Source organism: Gossypium arboreum, chromosome 6, assembly GCF_025698485.1.
Source record: "Gossypium arboreum isolate Shixiya-1 chromosome 6, ASM2569848v2, whole genome shotgun sequence".
NCBI classification, from domain to species: domain Eukaryota; kingdom Viridiplantae; phylum Streptophyta; class Magnoliopsida; order Malvales; family Malvaceae; genus Gossypium; species Gossypium arboreum.
The window spans coordinates 131,747,630-131,765,519 of record NC_069075.1 but is presented as its reverse complement, the minus strand read 5'-3'; the positions used below and the strand labels follow the sequence as shown (position 1 = coordinate 131,765,519).

Genomic DNA, 17,890 nt, shown 5'->3' with positions numbered 1-17,890 from the left:
TTAAGAATAGAATAATAGAGACTGTTAGCCTAAGTTGTTAGTTTGTTAATCTGTTAAATTCAATCTGTTATTTTGTTAACAGCAATTACTAGATAGTAGCTCATCTATAAATACCTCAAGTGTACTGATCAACCTTAAGAGAAATAATACAGAAATTTTCAATTCTTCAATTCTGTTTTCTAATACTTAGTTGAGCTTTATTGATTTCTACCTCAGATTTCAACACTTATAAACCTTTCTTCATATTTAACATAAAAAAATTTAGATTAATTTTTCCTTTTTGAAAATAATATCATATGATTATGTAGAAAAATACACGGAGTATCTCTAAGCACTAAACGTAAAAACTCTCAAAATTTGAGAGTGATATCACATCCATTGCTTTCTTCACCTTCTTCTCCCAATGTCAATGCACCTAAACCTTTCCTCTGATCTCTATCGCTACCGTTGTCACCGCTCTCACCTTTCCGGCTGCTGCTCTCAGACTTGTTATCTTCAATGCTTTCGGAGTGGTTTCCGGTCCTCTTGACGTCAGATTCCGGTGAGCTATGGGCTTGTGAATTGGCTTTGTAATGGAGTTGGTGGTGGAGCAGCTGCTGTGAAAGAGCCGGCGTTGCAATAGTTGTCGCAGTGTAGAATTCTTGGGGTACCGGTGATGCACAGAAGTGAGGTGGTAAATGGAGAGCCAGTGGAGGGTGATGAGCACCATACAGGGTGAGAGCCGCGCTGTTGGTGTTTGCTACAGCAGTTGCATATTCTGATGGAACCCATATACCACCTAGGACTACAAGCTGGGACGTTGGGGGTCCAGCTGGTTGTGGACTTAGATTTGGCCTTCTTGTATGGAGCCTATATTTCTGTTAAAAAGGATGAAAGGAAAAATTGTTACACTGTGCAGTTCTGTCTTGAACTGTCCCAGGTATCGTACAAAAGTTAAGTACCTGCAGATGGCTTTTCACTTCATCATTGGTCAAACCTTCAACCTTCATCAACTCCCTTATTTGTTTCGGTGTGGCAACTATCATCATCATTAAAATATTATCATGTCATAAGCAATCATTTCAATAATGATATCTTGACAAATCAAATCTAATTATACAAGCCAATCATAAAGGTGTGATTTGTATTTACCTTGATGAACACCAAGCATCTGGAGAGCATTGACAAATCTCTCATGCAAATCAGGTGACCAACAACGCCTAGACTTCCTATCAGGTTGACTAGTTGTTGTTTGCCCATCAATTGTGTTACTGCTCCCTTTGCCTTGCTCAATTAGAACGCCGCCGTTACCTACTTTGCCTAAGTTATCATTTTCAGCCTTTGAGCATTTATTTTCTTCCATATCTTTACTGATAGAGGCAAGTTTTAAATCAGGGAGGGGTTGTAAAGTCGGACCAGCGCAAGATGATGATGAGTTTCGGTCTTTGGATAACGGAAGGAAAGCTCCTCCATTTCTCACCTTGGTATCTAAATCTAACTTGGGACCAACATTGAAATCGATATCAGCTTTTGCCGGAGATGCAATTGAAGATCGTGATTTCATTTCGGTTCCTGTTTGTCTCCATAGTTGTTCAGTTATCATCAAGTTAGCTTTCTCAGACATGTTTTCTAATCTCTTAGTGTTCTCAGAGTGTGAGTTATTGAGGGGTATAAATTCTTCAAAAATTGCTTTTGATCCTTGATTTGCTCGGTATGCATGTAGTTGTTGTCTTGAAGCCTTCATAACTGAAGAAAAATAAAGTTTATACATAAATGCTTCAAAAAGAACACAAATATCCACCTAGTAGCTTGAAAATTATATATATAATTTCTTTTTTGTGATTTGGATCTTAAGTTGGTGATGATTCTATTATAAAAACAATAGAATCAAAGGTAAAACTAATCATGGCATGTGTATTATTTATACAAAACCTTTATATATTTATCAAAGATGAACACAGAGACATATCCCATAAAAAAAAATGATGATACAACGTACCATTGGCAAGAAGTTGCATGCAAAGGGTAAGCTTACGCTTGAAAGCATCGATCTTAAGGCGTTCTTCTTCGAGACGAGAAAGGACATGTTCAAGCTTCTGTGTTTGACCATTCATTTGTTGATCTCCAAAAGATTTCAATGTCATAGAATAACTAGTGAGTGGTTTGCAATCAAGGGTTAGTTCATAAGGTGATGATGCAATTATTTTCTTTTCTTTTCTTTTTTTAAAAAAGCTGGGTGTAAGAAAATATAGCAAGAAACTTTATAATATATCTGTTGTTCTCAGAAAAAGTTTTTTTTTGGAACAATATTGGAGATGCTATAGTAGCAACAAACAAAAAAACGAGAGATGGGGTTGAAAGAGAGAAGGAGACAAAGAAAGATAGGGAAAGGTTGTGTTGTGAATACAAGAAGGATTTGAAGACTGGATCATCTCTTTTAAAGGTGACTTCAATAAGGGGAATCAATAAAGTAAGGGTTTTAGTGTGTGAGAGATTAAAGAAAAGATAAAGCTCATTAAGCGCATAAAGTGAGAGGGGATAGTAAATTCTTGCAAAGAACAATGGCTGAAAAAGCTTTAAGAAAAGAAACATAGAGAGAATGGAATCAAGGTCTTACAATAGCACTGGTCATGTGCTATTAATATTTCTTTGTTTTATAAAAAGATGATTCCTCTTATTACTATTTTTACTCTTTTTTTTTTCTTTTTTTTTTCCCATTTCTTTGTTACTTTTGAATGTTGGGAACTTGGATGCTATTAACATTTGATTCTTCGGCTACTTTCAAAAGAATTTTTTTTACTTTAGTGGTGGATTTTTTAATTATCAATTTCCTTTTTTTAATTTAACTCAATTAATATATATTTAAATTCTAATATTTAGAATCCTTTCTTAGATTATTAAATTACAATCCTCTATCCAAGAAAAATCCAATTTTAATAGGTTGATGTTCATGTTATTTCTAAATTAGTATATGTTGGTGATGGGTGAAATCTATCAAATTCTAATCATTGAAGTAATCAATTTTCAAATTCAGAAAATCAATTGACTTGCGACATTTTGGATGGGATTCAGAAATTTCTAGGTTGAGATGTTCCATAGAATTTGAAGATCTGTCTTTTAACTTTGAAACGCACTTTGGGTGAGTCGATTTCAAGTTTGGGAGCTCAAGTTATGACCGTTTTAGTAAAGACTACACGAGCAGAATTTTTAGACGGGATTATTATGAAAATTATGAGTTTCAGATTTTTGATTCGAGTTTAAATCATATTGAGTCTGATTTTTAGGCTTAATTTTTATTACATACGGACCCAATATTGTATTTATTAGATCTTATTATTTCATTATTTATTTATTTTAACTCTATATTTTTTAAAGTATTTTAAATTATATAGAAGTTTTATGTCAATAAAAATTTAGTTTGAAACTACTTATTATTTAGGTTAATTAGAGTTTCAGTATACTTGATATTTTTATTTGGATTTACTTAGCTAGCCTATATAAAGGCCTCTTCATTATACACAATTCATAATTCATTCAACAACTATTCTCTTTTGAGTTAATCAAATTCACCTTAAGTTTTTCTTTTCAAGAATTTTTCTTGAGTTTTCTTTTAGAAAAGTTTTAACAATATTTTTAGATTATGGGGATCATCTTCAAGCTTTTTATTTCCAAGTTTTCTTTCTTCGAGGGGAAATTAGAGTCATTTGAAGGGGTTGTGGATTCATCTAGTTTTTAAGGCTCCTTAGGACTTCTACACACCACTTTCCATCTTTTCCATCTATCTTGTTTCGGTTTTTTGTTATTCTATTTTGTTCTTGTTTAATTGTTTCTAATCTTTGATTTGGATTCCTTCTTGTTTTTCTATCTTAATTATTTATTTTATTTGATAAATTTTTAATTCTTAAATCTCACTTGGATTTGTTTGCCTTTTAGGTTGTATCAAATGCCAAGTTCTCCTTCATTCATCTAAAGCCCTAGGCCAAATCTGTCGACTTGGACAAACTTGCAATCTTGTTGTGCTTGTGTCCTTATCACCTGGTGTCAATTTCTTGGGCGTTTTGGGTGTTCTTTGTATTTTTATAAATTGGTTTCTAGCAAATTAGCCTCAAAAAATAGTTTTTGTTTAGAAATTTTTTAGAAAAAAATATTCTTTTGTGGGTACACATTTTCCAAACAATATGAAATTTTACATACTATTTTTTGGCACTCTCTTAAAATTTTAAAAATATTTGTCACAAAAAAGAAGGTGATTGAAAAAGAGAAAAAAATAGAAAAAATATGAAAAGTAAAGAAAATTTTGTTGGCTAAATTTTTTGCCAAAACTTTCTAAATCAGATCTACATTATTTGAGGAGGTTCCAATTTAAATTTTGTAATTTTGGAAATCACTAACACCTCAAACAAATTTTTTCAAGTTGCTCCAAAATTTTCAAGTTTTCAGTTATTTTCATTGACTTTTAGCCTTTGGTTTTCATTTGTTTTTTCTTTTGATTGTTCTTTTACGCATTTTAATACCTTATTGTTTCTTTTGTTAGTAGGTTAAAGCACGTTACACATTCCTTTCTCCATACAACACAATTCTTGGTGTCTAGCTAATTTTGGACTTCTAATGCCATTAGGTTTTCTTTACTAGCTAGACTCTTACACATTTTGATTGGTTGATGTAAACACTTTTTAAAAGTATCACAAGATTAATTCTAACCTCATTGAGAATTTTTTTTTTATTTCTAAGTGCGTAACGATGAGTTTTGCTAAAATTTTTCTTCTTAAGTGTTGTGTTCTTTTCGAGCTTTCACAATGACTCGTGATCTTCGTAATAGCAAAGGGAGTGATAATAGTAGTGAAAAGCCACTAGTTACCATGAAAAGCCTTGCTGGTTTTGCAATGAAAAAATTCAATACTATGATCAAAAAGTTGCAAATGGATCAAGATGTTCAAAATCCTTAAGATCAACAACAGGACACTATTCTAGACACAATTAGTAAAAATTTGGCTTGTTTAAGTACCCAAATTGAGTGTTTGACTCATAAATGGGGCAATGATGATGGTGTTGAGGTTGAATATCCTCGTGCTCGTGAAAATAATACTAGACGTTTGCCTCATGCTAATAATGAGACTTTGGTAAATAATGACCATGGATTGCCTTCTTTGGCTAAACCAAAATTCTTTATTTCGTAATTTCGTGGAAAGAATGATCCAAAGGCTTATTGTGATAGGAAAGATCGATATAAATTAGTATGTCAATTCAAGAGGAGATAACCACACGAAAAGAGGACTACGATTGGTCTTTCACCTATTGTGAAATGTTATTGGTGTAGTTCAACAGATCATAAGGGTTTTCGATGTTCAATTCAATAACCAACTAGAGAAGAAAGTAAGTAAGACTTTGTGTCTTTTGTTGACTCTTACTTTAGTGGAAAAGATATTTGTGATGGCAAACTTTATAAACCGAAAAAGATGATAGAGAGAATGTTTTTCTCGAATCTATGGAGTTAGATGAGATAGAAACATCATGTTCTCCTACTGAGATGTATTGTATTGAATTGAATATTCATAATACTTGTGAGGAAGATATGGGAAGAGAGGAAAAACCATGTGAAAAGACAAAGAGAAAAGAGACATTGAGTGATAAAAGTCTACTTAATGGTGCACTTTTGGTGAGTGAAAATACATACGGGGTAAATTTAGAGAGTTCTCAAGTGGGAAAAGAATATGAAAAGCAATAAAATACTTATGCAAGAGTGAGAAATGATTATGTTTTCACTAACCTTAACTTGAATTTGTCTAGTGGACTTATTTTTTTCTTTCAGGAATTTTTTTTATCCTTTGAGAGGAACTCATTTAACCCACCTATGATAAATATTCTTTCTTATTCAATCAAAGACAAGATTCAAAGACGAAACTTTTCAATCACTGAAGATGCAAATTTTCAAGTTTGGAAAATCAACCGACTTGTGACAAATTTTTGGCTGGGATCCAGACATTTTTAAGTTTAGATGTCTCAAAGCGTTTGAATATTTATCTCTTATCTTCTAAATACACTTTCAATCACTCGATTTCAAGTGCAGGAGGTTAAGTTATGACCGTTTTAGTGAAGACTACATGAGTAGAATTTCTGGATGAGATTATCACGAAAATTAAGAGTTTCAGGCTTTTAATTCGAGTTTAAATCATATTGAGTCCAATTTTTAGGCTTAATTTTCTTATATATAAGCCCAATATTTTATTTATTAGGTCTTATTATTCAATTATTTATTTATTCCAAATTTTGGATTCTTTTCAGTATTTTAAATTGTTTAGGAGTTTTATTCAACAAGAAAGATTATGTAACATCCCATACCTGGCCTAGACGTTATGGTCAAATCCTAAGGAATTATATACCTTTGTTTTGATACCAGAATCTTACAATTTGAAAAATTTTGGAAAACTGATACTTGATAATGGTATTTCTAGTTTTAAGGAAGAAAAATTTCATGCTTGGTTAATTCATTTAAATTTTAGAAGAAAACACTTATAAGATTACTTAATTTTGCAGGGAAAATCCTCAATTAAACATAATTTTGAAATTTTGAAATTTAGTTTTGAAATTCAACATGTTGTTCGAATTAAAATAATTTAAAATGTTAAGGTAGTTCAAAACGATAAAATCCAAAACATAAATCAGTCCCCAAAAGCTCAAAAATAGTCCAATTGAAATCAATGCTTAAACTTAATCAAAAAGTAAGAATCAACAATTTAAACTGAGCTCCTACCACACCGATCCATCCTAGGTTTGTTGATTACCTAAGAGGATAACAAACAAAAAGTGAGCTTACGAGCTCAGTGTGTAACATATCTTAATCAACAAATCACATACCAATGATTTAACAGATGGTATTCCAGATATATGCTCAGATACAGAATTTAGATGCATTTCATAAACAGAGGTACAAACAGATCCACCCCAATCCAGTACACACCATCTCCATCCATCCCTGCACACCATATAGGGTATCAAGTAACCATCCAACCCTACACACCAATAAGTGAGCTTATGTCACTTTTCAAAAGTTGAGCAGAAAGCTACTAGATAATAATATGCAGTAACTCGCCAGATACATATATACATGGCTGAGCCACCAGAATAAATATATGTGGTTTTAAACCACGAGATAAGGCAGATAATTAGACTACCAACATTTCCTCCATCATATCATATACCAACCCAATGTACATGTACATACAAATAGATGTTCTATATACAGATGTCATGCATGCTTTTCAAATGTAGGCAGGCTTTCAGAATTATGAGAACACAGATCATACATGTACAATTCACATACCAAGTCCATTTTATTTATAGTAATATACTATCAAATGTCATGTTTTCGAGTTTTTTTTTTTTAGTATGGACCTTACGGAGTAGCTAAATACGAATCACACAACAATACAAAATTAAGCAAAATTTTCAAAAAAAAAACCCCCATACGCCTTTGTGGCCCACACGACCAAACTGGCCTAACTAGTGTGGTCCACACGGCCTCAAACACAATTGTATGGCCTACACGAGCCAAATAGCCCAGATGGTCTGGCACACAACCTAGCACGCAACTATGTAATGTTGACAGTAGGGATTTTGAATTTCTGTCATTCGCTGTTTTTACGAGATCGAGTCATACACTTGGATGTTTTCTGATGCAAACGCAACTGTGAAAATTCTAGTACCTTTGCAAAAATAGCAGCCAACAAAAATTTAATTCGCTGGATGATCTGATACTTCATGTTCCTCACCATGCACAGTCGTCACAAATTAATTGGTAAAAAGGGCAACAAAGTAGAAGATAATAGGAGCAGAGGTGGAAAAACCAAGAAAGAAACCAAATAGAAAGGAAATGAGGATAGAAGGAAAAACCAACAAAAAAAGCCAAAAGCGAAAAAAACATGAAATAGAGAAAGGAAAGGAGGTTGAAGGGAATGTGAGACAAAACAATTTTTTTTTGGAAAATTTAAAATTTAAAATAAAAAACAAATAATAAATCAGAATAAAGCCTTACCACTAAACTAGAAGGCTCATTCTACTCAAAAGCAAATTAAATTTTGAATAAAAAATCAAAAAAATTCAAATGAAAGGATTCGAACCTAGAAACTATCACACATAAGCACACACACATAACCACTGAACCAAATCAAATCATTTGTCAAATCCTAACAATTCAAATTTTAAACTTTTAGAGTGTTACAGATTAGTTTAAAACTACTTATTGCTTAGGTTAATTAGAGTTTCAGTATACTTTAGAGTTTATTGGAATGTAAAACTACTATATAGAGGCCTCTTCATTTTACACAATTCATAATTCATTTAACAACTTTTTTCTTTTGAATTAATAAAATTCTCTTTAAGTTTTTCTCTTGAAGAATTTCTCTTGAGTTTTCCTTGAGAAGAGTTTTAACAATCTTTTCAGATTGTAGGGATCATTTCAAGCTTTTTCTTGACAAATTTTCTTTTTTGTAAGGAAAATTAGAGTCGTTTGAAGGTGTTGTGAATTCATCTGGCTCTCAAGGCTCCTTAGGACTTTTACACGCCACTTGACATCTTGTACATCTATCTTATTTCGTTTTTTTTTGTTATTCTATTTTGTTCTTGGTTAATTGTTACTAATTTTTTTATTTAGATTCCTTTTTGTTTTTCTATGTTAATTATTTGTTTTAATTGATACATTTTTAATTCTTAAATCTCACTTGGATTTGTTTACCTTTCAAGTTGTCTCAAACCTCGAGTTCTCTTTCTTTCGTTTAAAGCCCTAAAAAAAATTCACAACTTGGACAAACTTATGATCCTATTCCGCACCCTTCCTTTATCAACAGGATTAATGAGTCTTTTGTTGGGTGGTACCTAAGATGAAAAATTCAAAGAATAAAATAATAGAATGATAGATTATATAATATTTTCTTTCCATAGGTATGCTTTATAGGAAATTTTGAAAAAATGAAAGAAAAATTATGTTTTAAATGAAAATTTTGAAAATGCATATTTTGAACTAGCATGCATCCTTGTCTTATTTTCTCTCCTCATATCATCCTATTTTGGAATTATTTGTTTATTTATGCATTAAGATGGAACATGATAATCTCTCCTATTTTCTTCCTTCTCACTTTTCTCCCCTATCTATTTTGTTTCCAATTTTTCATTCACTCCTTCTATTCCTCCAATTTTCCACCTAACCCAGCACGACCTAAAGGTAAAGAGAAAAACATGTTTTGGGAATCATTAGGAACAATTTGTACTATCAAGCAAATTGGCAGCTTGCAAAATGTACTCATGGATAATCTTGCAGGTGTAACAAGAAGCATTGTCCGCTAATCCACTATTGCAACATTTAACTCTAGTCAACAATCTTTCTTTCAAGATTACCCAAATAATTTGTTGAATCTGTTGAATACTCAAATATTTCCAAACACTCAACTAAGCACTTTCTTTGGGTTTCCAACTGCCTTGAATAAAAAATTTCTATGCCCCAACCATTAATAAATTTATCAGTGTCTTCCCACCTCCAAACACACAAGTCGGTTCAACATTTGCTAATAATGTTATTGTGACATCCCTAATTTAACCCTAGGTGGGAAGTGGTTTCGGGACCACGAAACCGGGGCACAAAAACATTTAAATACCTTATTCCATGTCAAATATATGTGAAAATGCATGTGTGAATTTTCAATTCTTTGATTTAGTTAATTTGAATGTGAATTGAAAGAAAAAGGACTCATGTGAAAGGATTTAAATAGATGTGGCTAATTTTAAGAGGTTAATAAGAGAATGAAGTAAAATAAATGGAGTTGCATGTCAAATAATCCATTTGACAAGGATAAGTGGCCGGCCATGACAAGATTATGGGCAAGGAAACATGTTTCCAACATGTTTTGCTAGTGGAGTATGTAGGAAGTCATAAAATAAAAACTAGCATTAAAGAAATGAACAAAAAAATGAGCATGGATGCCCCCCCCTTTGCCGTGTATGAGAGAAAGAAAACAAAGAAAAAAATTGGTTCATCCTTGTTCATTCCCTTTTGGCCGAAAATACTAAGGAAGAAGGAAGGATTTTTGCTTCATGCATGGTTTAGAAGAGAACTAGAAGGAGATTTGGTCATACTTGTATCAAGATTAAGGTATGTTTGAGGTTGTGTCATGAGATTCATGCATGTTTTAGTTGCTAACTTGATGTTCATCTTAGCCCATGGTTCAAGTCCTTGTTATGCCATGGAAATGGTATTTGGCCAAGGTTGTTATTGTGTTAAAGCCATTGCATGCTAAATGTGAAGCTTGTTGATGATGCATGCAATGATGGATTGACTACTCTTGAAATTTCTTTTAGCATTCTTGAGTAAGACATTGAATTCTTTGTTTAACCATGACCGAAGTTGAAAGGGTATGGTTGTGATGTATTCGGCCATGGTGCATTCATGAGCATGATTTATGCTTGTTACTTTATTGGTAAAAAATTTGTGTGTGGATGGGTATGAACCCCTTGAGATTCGGCCATGCACCTATATGTGTATATATGTTTGCACATGATGTATTGGTATGATATATATATTATCTCAAAGTATGTATTTTCTTGTGATGTTGTTTCGGTTATGAAGTAAATGATAGATGTGTATTGAGCTACAATATGTAAAGCATTAGCTAGTAAAATGTGTGCCATTCATGAGTGGTATTAACCATGTAGTTGGCCTCAACATCAACATGCATAATCGGCCCATGAATGAGTACCTAAGATGTTGTATATATTCGCCATTAAAGTGAGTATGTAGGTGATGTTGAATCAAGTTTTGGTGCATATTCGGTTATGTGTATAATCGACCAAATGGGTGATTAGTAAGAATAGTTGCGAATATACAAACATACATATGCATGTGTAATTGAATTGTAAATGTTTAGTAAGATGATTAAACTAGTTGATTTATTAATCAAGCTCAAGGAGTTAAAGGAGGAGAATCAAGCAAGGGAAAGGCGAAGGTCATCGAGTAGCCGACTTGAAACTATTTTACCCAACACAAGGTAAGTCATAAAGCATATATTTGGTATTGATTTAAATGATCATAATATATATGCAATTGTGTTTAATGAATTGATATGTAAATGGAAATGTATGTGTATGGAATGATGCCATCGTTGAATGTATAAAGGTAGTAAAATGCATAAAGTATTGGTCTCGGCACTAAGTGTGCGGGTATAAATGGACACGGTGACAAGATTGGCACTAAGTGTGCGGGTATAAATGGACACGGTGACAAGATCGGCACTAAGTGTCTTGGGTTTAAAATTTGTACAGCACTAAGTGTACGAATTTGATTATATAGCACTATGTGTGCGAGCTGATTATATAGCACTAAGTGTGCGGACTCACTACATGCTTTTGCATCACTATTGGCACTGAGTGTGCGATATTATCGAGTTGATCACGGACAGCTGATTGGGTAAGTACCTTGAGCTCATGGCGAATAGGCACTATGTTCATGTTCGGGGATGAGCTTGGTAAGCTTTAAATCTATGTGATGATTGCAATTGTATGATTGTGGTGAAAATGAGTTGGTGTGTAAAAATGCCTCAAATATCTTATTGAATAGAATATGAAATGTGGATGTATGACTTGGTATGAGATTGAACCGAAAGGTCCGAGGAATTATGGTATAGTTTCGACATGGATGGAGTACCTAACCTCGTTTATTGTTTCATGTTGTGATAATTTTATTAATGGATGGTTGTCGAATGCTTATGACTTACTGAGTTATAAACTCACTCGGTGTTTTTTTTCTTGTCACCCATTTTAGGTCTCTTGGACTCGTCTATTTTGTGTGCTCGAAGCCATCAACAAAGTCATCACACCGGCGAGCAATTTTGGTATTGTCTTCTTAGTCAACCTAGGAGAACATTTGGCATGTATGGGCTATTTTGTTTTGTTGAATTTTGGGTTGTAAACTTTAAGCCATGTGAAAATGGCCTATGTGGTCGTTTGAGTGGGATGCTAGAACCTATAGCCACGGGTCTTAGAAACCTTAATTTTGATAAGGCGGCCATAGTTGTGCCATGTATGATGAATGATTAGTAAGGCTAAGGAAAGATTCATGAAATTGGCATAGTCTACTGCAGTAACTGTTGCGGGCAGCAGCAGTGATATGAGATCGAAAAATCACCAAAAATAGTAGAAGTGGAATTAATTGCTAAGAAAATTATGTACTCGAATCTTGATGGGTCTATTTTCATATGGATGAAACGAAACGACCATATGAGCTGTATTTTGAGAGATATTCAAGATTTCGTGAGACAGGGCCAGAACAGTTTCTGGATCCCCTGCTCCGACTTTGAAAATTCAATATAAATTAACCAGATAGAATTAGAAGTCATGCTCTATATGTACAGATTTCCTTGTGAGTCTAGTTTCTCTAGAAATAAACGGCATAAGTGTTGGAGCCCTGTACAGGAAGATATCCAAGTCGTAGTGCACAAAGGTCAGTGTAGTCGAATCCTGAAACAGGGGAGACTTTAACTAATAAACTGTACCAATTGGCCTGACCTAAAATTCTAGAAATAAATCCATGGATGGATATATGAGTCTAAATTCGGGGAAAATTTACGGATTTTGTTTTCGAGTTCTGGAACTCGAGATATAATTTTTAAGGTGGCAGTGATGCAGTTAACTAGCCTGCCTGGAATGAAAAAGGAAAACAAAAAAAATTCCAAGAGAGGAATAAGTAAAGTAAGCCCGGTAACACCTCGTGGTCAAATCCGTGACGGTCACGGGTTTGGGGTGTTACATTTAATTGGTATCGAGCTATGGTTTAGTCGGTTCTAGGACTACCATAGCGCGTGTGAGTCTAGCTATACATGCCAAATTGTTAGTGCTTAATAATGTGATGACTTCGACGGTTGAAATTTTTGTTTTGATTAGCAATGGAACCCGGGTAGAGAGACCCTTGGCGGATGACGTTGAAAGTGTAGCGGCTGCTCCGCGCAAGGGACACCGCTGTTGAGCCTCGGTCATCCGCTAATAATCAAAATGAAGGGGCGAAACAAGCCTTCTTCACCATGATGAATGAGTGGGTCGCGCAATATGCCGTTACCAACCCGGCTGTCCAACCATTCCCGAATTCAAATACTCCACCCCAAGAGCCCGCAATGCCTCCGCATCGACATCGTGAGGCTGAGTAAACCACCAGAGACCTGATTAGGAAGCGCGGGCTGAGGAGTTCAAGGCCCTAGTTATCGATGATGCCAAAAGGCCGAAGTTCGCTCGATAACACCATTCGAGTGTTAGATGAACTGTCATGCACACTCGATGAATGTCTTAAGTGTGCTATATCCTTGTTGCGAGACTCAGCTTACTATTGGTGGAGGACTTTAATTTCCATAGTCCCAAACGAACGAGTTACTTGGGATTTCTTTCAATCAGAATTTCGAAAGAAATACATTAGTCAACGGTTCATCGATCAGAAGCGTAAGGAATTCTTGGAACTCAAGCAAGGCCGTATGATCGTATCTGAATACGAACATGAGTTCGTAAGACTTAGTCGGTATGCTCGGAATGTGTGGCTGATGAGGTTGCTATGTGCAAAAGATTTGAAGAAGGATTGAATGAAGATTTAAAGTCGCTAGTGGGTATTTTGGAGATAAAGGAGTTCGTAACACTAGTCGAACGAGCTCGCAAGGCGAAAAACTTGGAAAGGAGAAGAAGAAGGCTGAATTTGAAGCAAGAGATTATCGTAAAAGATCGGCAAGTAAAGCTCCGCTTCTCGCGGTAAAGAAGTTCGGGAGGACACTAATAAGTCGAGGCGATCATGGAATTTCCATCGAGCCCACCATTGACGGACTCGAGCTACTTCAGAGCTAGTGTGGGCAATAATCGCCAAGAGACCTGAATGCCCCCAATGTGGAAGATGACACCTAGGTGAATGTTGGGGTAAGTCTGTTAATAGGGCCTGTTATGGATGCGGTTCGAAGGACCACTTCATTAGAGATTGCACGGAGCTAGATGAGAAGAATAAGATGCAAGGTGTAAGACCTAGTGGAACGACGGCTAGAGGTAGGCCCCCGAGAATTTTTGGAGGTAGGGGTGGTAATCAGAGAGGAGCCTCTGATACGGCTGTTCGATCCGAGACCCGTGCTCCTGCTAGAGCATATGCCATCCGCGCACGAGAGGAGGCATCCTCCCCTGACGTTATCACTGGTACTTTTACTCTCTTTGATACGAGTGTGATTGCATTGATTGACCCCGGCTCTACTCATTCATATGTATGTGAAACCTTAGCATCCAGTAAGACTCTACCTGTTGAGTCTACTGAGTTCGTAATTCGAGTGTCAAACCCTTTGGGTCAATACATACTCGTTGATAAAGTGTGTAAGAGATGCCCCCTAATAATTCGAGAATCCTGTTTTTCGGCCGATCTGATGCTTCTACCATTTAATGAATTCGATGTTATTCTTGGTATGGATTGGCTGACCGTACATGATGCAGTGGTGGACTGCAAAAGGAAAACCATTGATTTGAGGAGTGCAAATAACGAGGTAGTCCGAGTCGAGTCTCATCGATTTAAAAGGAGTGCCAATGATAGTATCTTCTATGACCGCTTCGGAGGTATGTGAAAAGGGTGTGAAACATACCTTGCGTATGTGTTTGAAAGTAAAGACACGGAAAGGAAACTCGAATCGGTACCAGTGGTTTGTGAGTATTCAGATGTTTTTCCTGAGGAGTTACCGGGATTGCCACCGGTTCGAGAAGTGGAATTCGGCATCGAAGTTGTACCGGGTGCTACACCGATCTCAATAGCCCCGTATCATATGGCATTAACGGAATTAAAGGAATTGAAGGTTCAATTGCAAGAATTGACGGATAGAGGTTTCACTCGACCGAGTTTTTTTCCATGGGCGCACCAAGATTGTTTGTGAAGAAGAAGGATGGAACTATGAGATTGTGCATCGACTATCGTCCGTTGAATAAAGTGACGATAAAGAACAAATATCCGCTGCCACGAATTGACGATTTGTTTGATCAATTAAAGGCGACCTCGGTGTTTTCAAAGATAGATTTGAGGTCGGGTACTATCGGTTGAGGGTCCGAGAATCGGACATACCCAAGACCTTTTAGAACGAGGTACGGTCACTACGAATTCTTAGTGATGCCGTTTGGGCTAACTAATGCCCTCGCGGTATTTATGGATTTAATGAATAGAATTTTCAGCCATACTTGGATCGATTCGTAGTTGTATTTATCGATGACATTTTGGTCTATTCGAGAGATGAAACCGAACATGCTGAACACCGAGGCTAGTGTTGCAAATCTTACGAGATAAGCGATTATACGCAAAGTTCAAGAAATGTGAATTTTGGTTGAGAGAGGTTAGCTTTTGGGGCACGTGGTGTCCGTGACGGAGTCGAGTGGACCCGAACAAAATTTCAGCCATAGTTGATTGGAAACCTCAAGGAATATTACCGGGTTAGAGCTTTTGGGGCTTGCGGATACTATCGACGATTTGTGAAAGGTTTTTCGATGATAGCTGCCCGATGACGAAACTACTCCAAAAAGATGTTAAGTTCGAGTGGTCGGAACGCTGTCAAGAAAGTTTCGATCGACTAAAAACCTGTTTAATCGAGGCCCCGGGACTAGTACAGCCGGACTCTGGTAAAGAGTTTGTCATATACAGTGACGCATCCTTGCTTGGGTTAGGTTGTGTGTTGATGCAAGAAGGTCGAATTGTGGCTTACGCGTCGAGACAACTAAAGTCGCATGAGAGAAACTATCCGACCCATGACCTTGAACTAGCAGCCATAGTGTTCGCCTTGAAAATATGGCGGCATTACTTGTTTGGAGAAAGGTGTCATATTTATTCGGACCACAAGAGTCTCAAATATTTGATGACTCAAAGAGATTTAAACCTGCGACAAAGACGTTGGCTTGAGTTGTTGAAAGACTATGAACTCATCATTGAGTATCACCCGGGAAAGGCCAATGTGGTGGCCGATGCTCTAAGTCGCAAGGCACTGTTTGCCTTGAGAGCGATGGATGCTCACCTATCCGTTTCACCCGATGAGGTGCTAGTAGTCGAACTAGAGGCCAAACCGTTATTGATTCATCAAGTACTTGAATCTCAGAAGGTTGACGCCGAATTGGTCGATAAGCGAGCCGAATGTGTTTCGAATGAAGAATCGGAATTTCAGATTGACGACCATGATTGCTTGACGTTCAAGGGTCGATTATGTATTCCAAGGAATTCGGAACTTGTTTCGATGATTTTGAACGAGGCTCACAGTAGTCGAATGTCAATCCACCCGGTAGTACTAAAATGTACAATGACCAAACGCCAATTTTGGTGGCCCTAGTGAAACGAGACATTTCAATTTGTTTCAAGGTGTCTGATATGTCAACAAGTGAAAGCGGAACATCAAGTGCCATCGGGATTACTTCAGCCGATCACGATACCCGAGTGGAAATGGGATTGAGTCACCATGGACTTTGTATCCGGACTGCCATTGTCAGCGAGTAAGAAGGATGCGATTTGGGTTGTTGTTGATAGATTGACTAAGTCGGCTCATTTTATCCCCGTCTGCACGGATTTTTTGCTCAATAAATTGGCAGAATTATACATCTCCCAAATTGTTCGATTGCATGGGGTGCCTATTTCTATCGTGTCGGATAGAGACCCAAGATTTACGTCGCGATTTTGGAAGAAATTGCAAGAGGCTTTGGGTACCAAGCTGCATTTTAGCACTGCTTTTCATCCCCAAACCGATGGTCAATCCGAACGGATAATTCAAATACTCGAGGATATGTTGAGATGTTGCATCCTTGAGTTTAGTGGTTCATGGGAACGGTATTTACCTTTGATTGAATTTGCTTACAACAATAGTTTTCAATCAAGTATTAAGATGGCGCCTTACGAGGCTTTATACGGTCGTAAATGCCGTACCCCATTATTCTGGACTGAACTTAGTGAAAGTAAAATCTTCGGGGTTGATTTGATTAAGGATGCCGAGCAGAAAGTTCGAGTAATTCGTGAAAGTTTGAAAGCTGCTTCGGATCGCCAAAAGTCGTATGCGGATTTGAGAAGAAAGGACATTGAATATCAGGTTGGAGACAAGGTATTTCTCAAAGTCTCACCCTGGAAGAAGGTGCTTAGATTTGGCCGTAAGGGCAAACTGAGTCCGAGGTTCATCGGTCCGTATGAAGTATCCGAACGAGTTGGGCCAGTAGCATACCGATTAATTTTACCCCCTGAGCTTGAAAAGATTCACAACGTTTTCCATGTCTCGATGCTTCGACGATATAGGTCTGACCCGACACACGTAATTACTCTATCTGAGATCGAGGTTCAGCCTAATTTGAGTTATGAAGAAGAGCCGGTTCGCATTCTGATGCGCGAAGTAAAAGAGTTGCGCAATAAGAAAATCCCATTAGTGAAGGTGTTATGGCATAAACACGGAATTGAAGAAGCCACTTGGGAACTTGAGGACTCTATGAAAGAGTGATACCCGAGCCTATTTACCGGTAAGATTTTCGGGGACGAAAATTTCTTAAGTGGGGGAGAGTTGTGACATCCCTAATTTAACCCTAGCCGGGAAGTGGTTTCGGGACCACGAAACCGGGGCACAAAAACATTTAAATACCTTATTCCATGTCAAATATATGTGAAAATGCATGTGTGAATTTTCAATTCTTTGATTTAGTTAATTTGAACGTGAATTGAAAGAAAAAGGACTCATGTGAAAGGATTTAAATAGATGTGGCTAATTTTAAGAGGTTAATAAGAGAATGAAGTAAAATAAATGGAGTTGCATGTCAAATAATCCATTTGACAAGGATAAGTGGCCGGCCATGACAAGATTATGGGCAAGGAAACATGTTTCCAACATGTTTTGCTAGTGGAGTATGTAGGAAGTCATAA

At 36.4% G+C, this 17,890-nt stretch overlaps 1 protein-coding gene across 1 annotated transcript in view; it reads right to left on the bottom strand.

Annotated features, from left to right (window-relative positions):
• Nucleotides 1-235: 235 nt before the first annotated feature.
• The window catches only part of LOC108485112 (myb family transcription factor EFM-like), a 31,064-nt gene continuing 13,409 nt past the window's right edge, over nt 236-17,890 (bottom strand). The window contains exons 7-10 of the mRNA XM_053029383.1: nt 1,979-2,238; nt 1,132-1,725; nt 942-1,018; nt 236-857 (exon numbers count right to left, since the gene is read on the bottom strand). Of these exons, the coding sequence (XP_052885343.1) occupies nt 351-857; nt 942-1,018; nt 1,132-1,725; nt 1,979-2,238 (1,438 nt within the window). The 3' untranslated portion in view covers nt 236-350. The remainder of the gene's footprint in view (nt 858-941; nt 1,019-1,131; nt 1,726-1,978; nt 2,239-17,890) is intronic.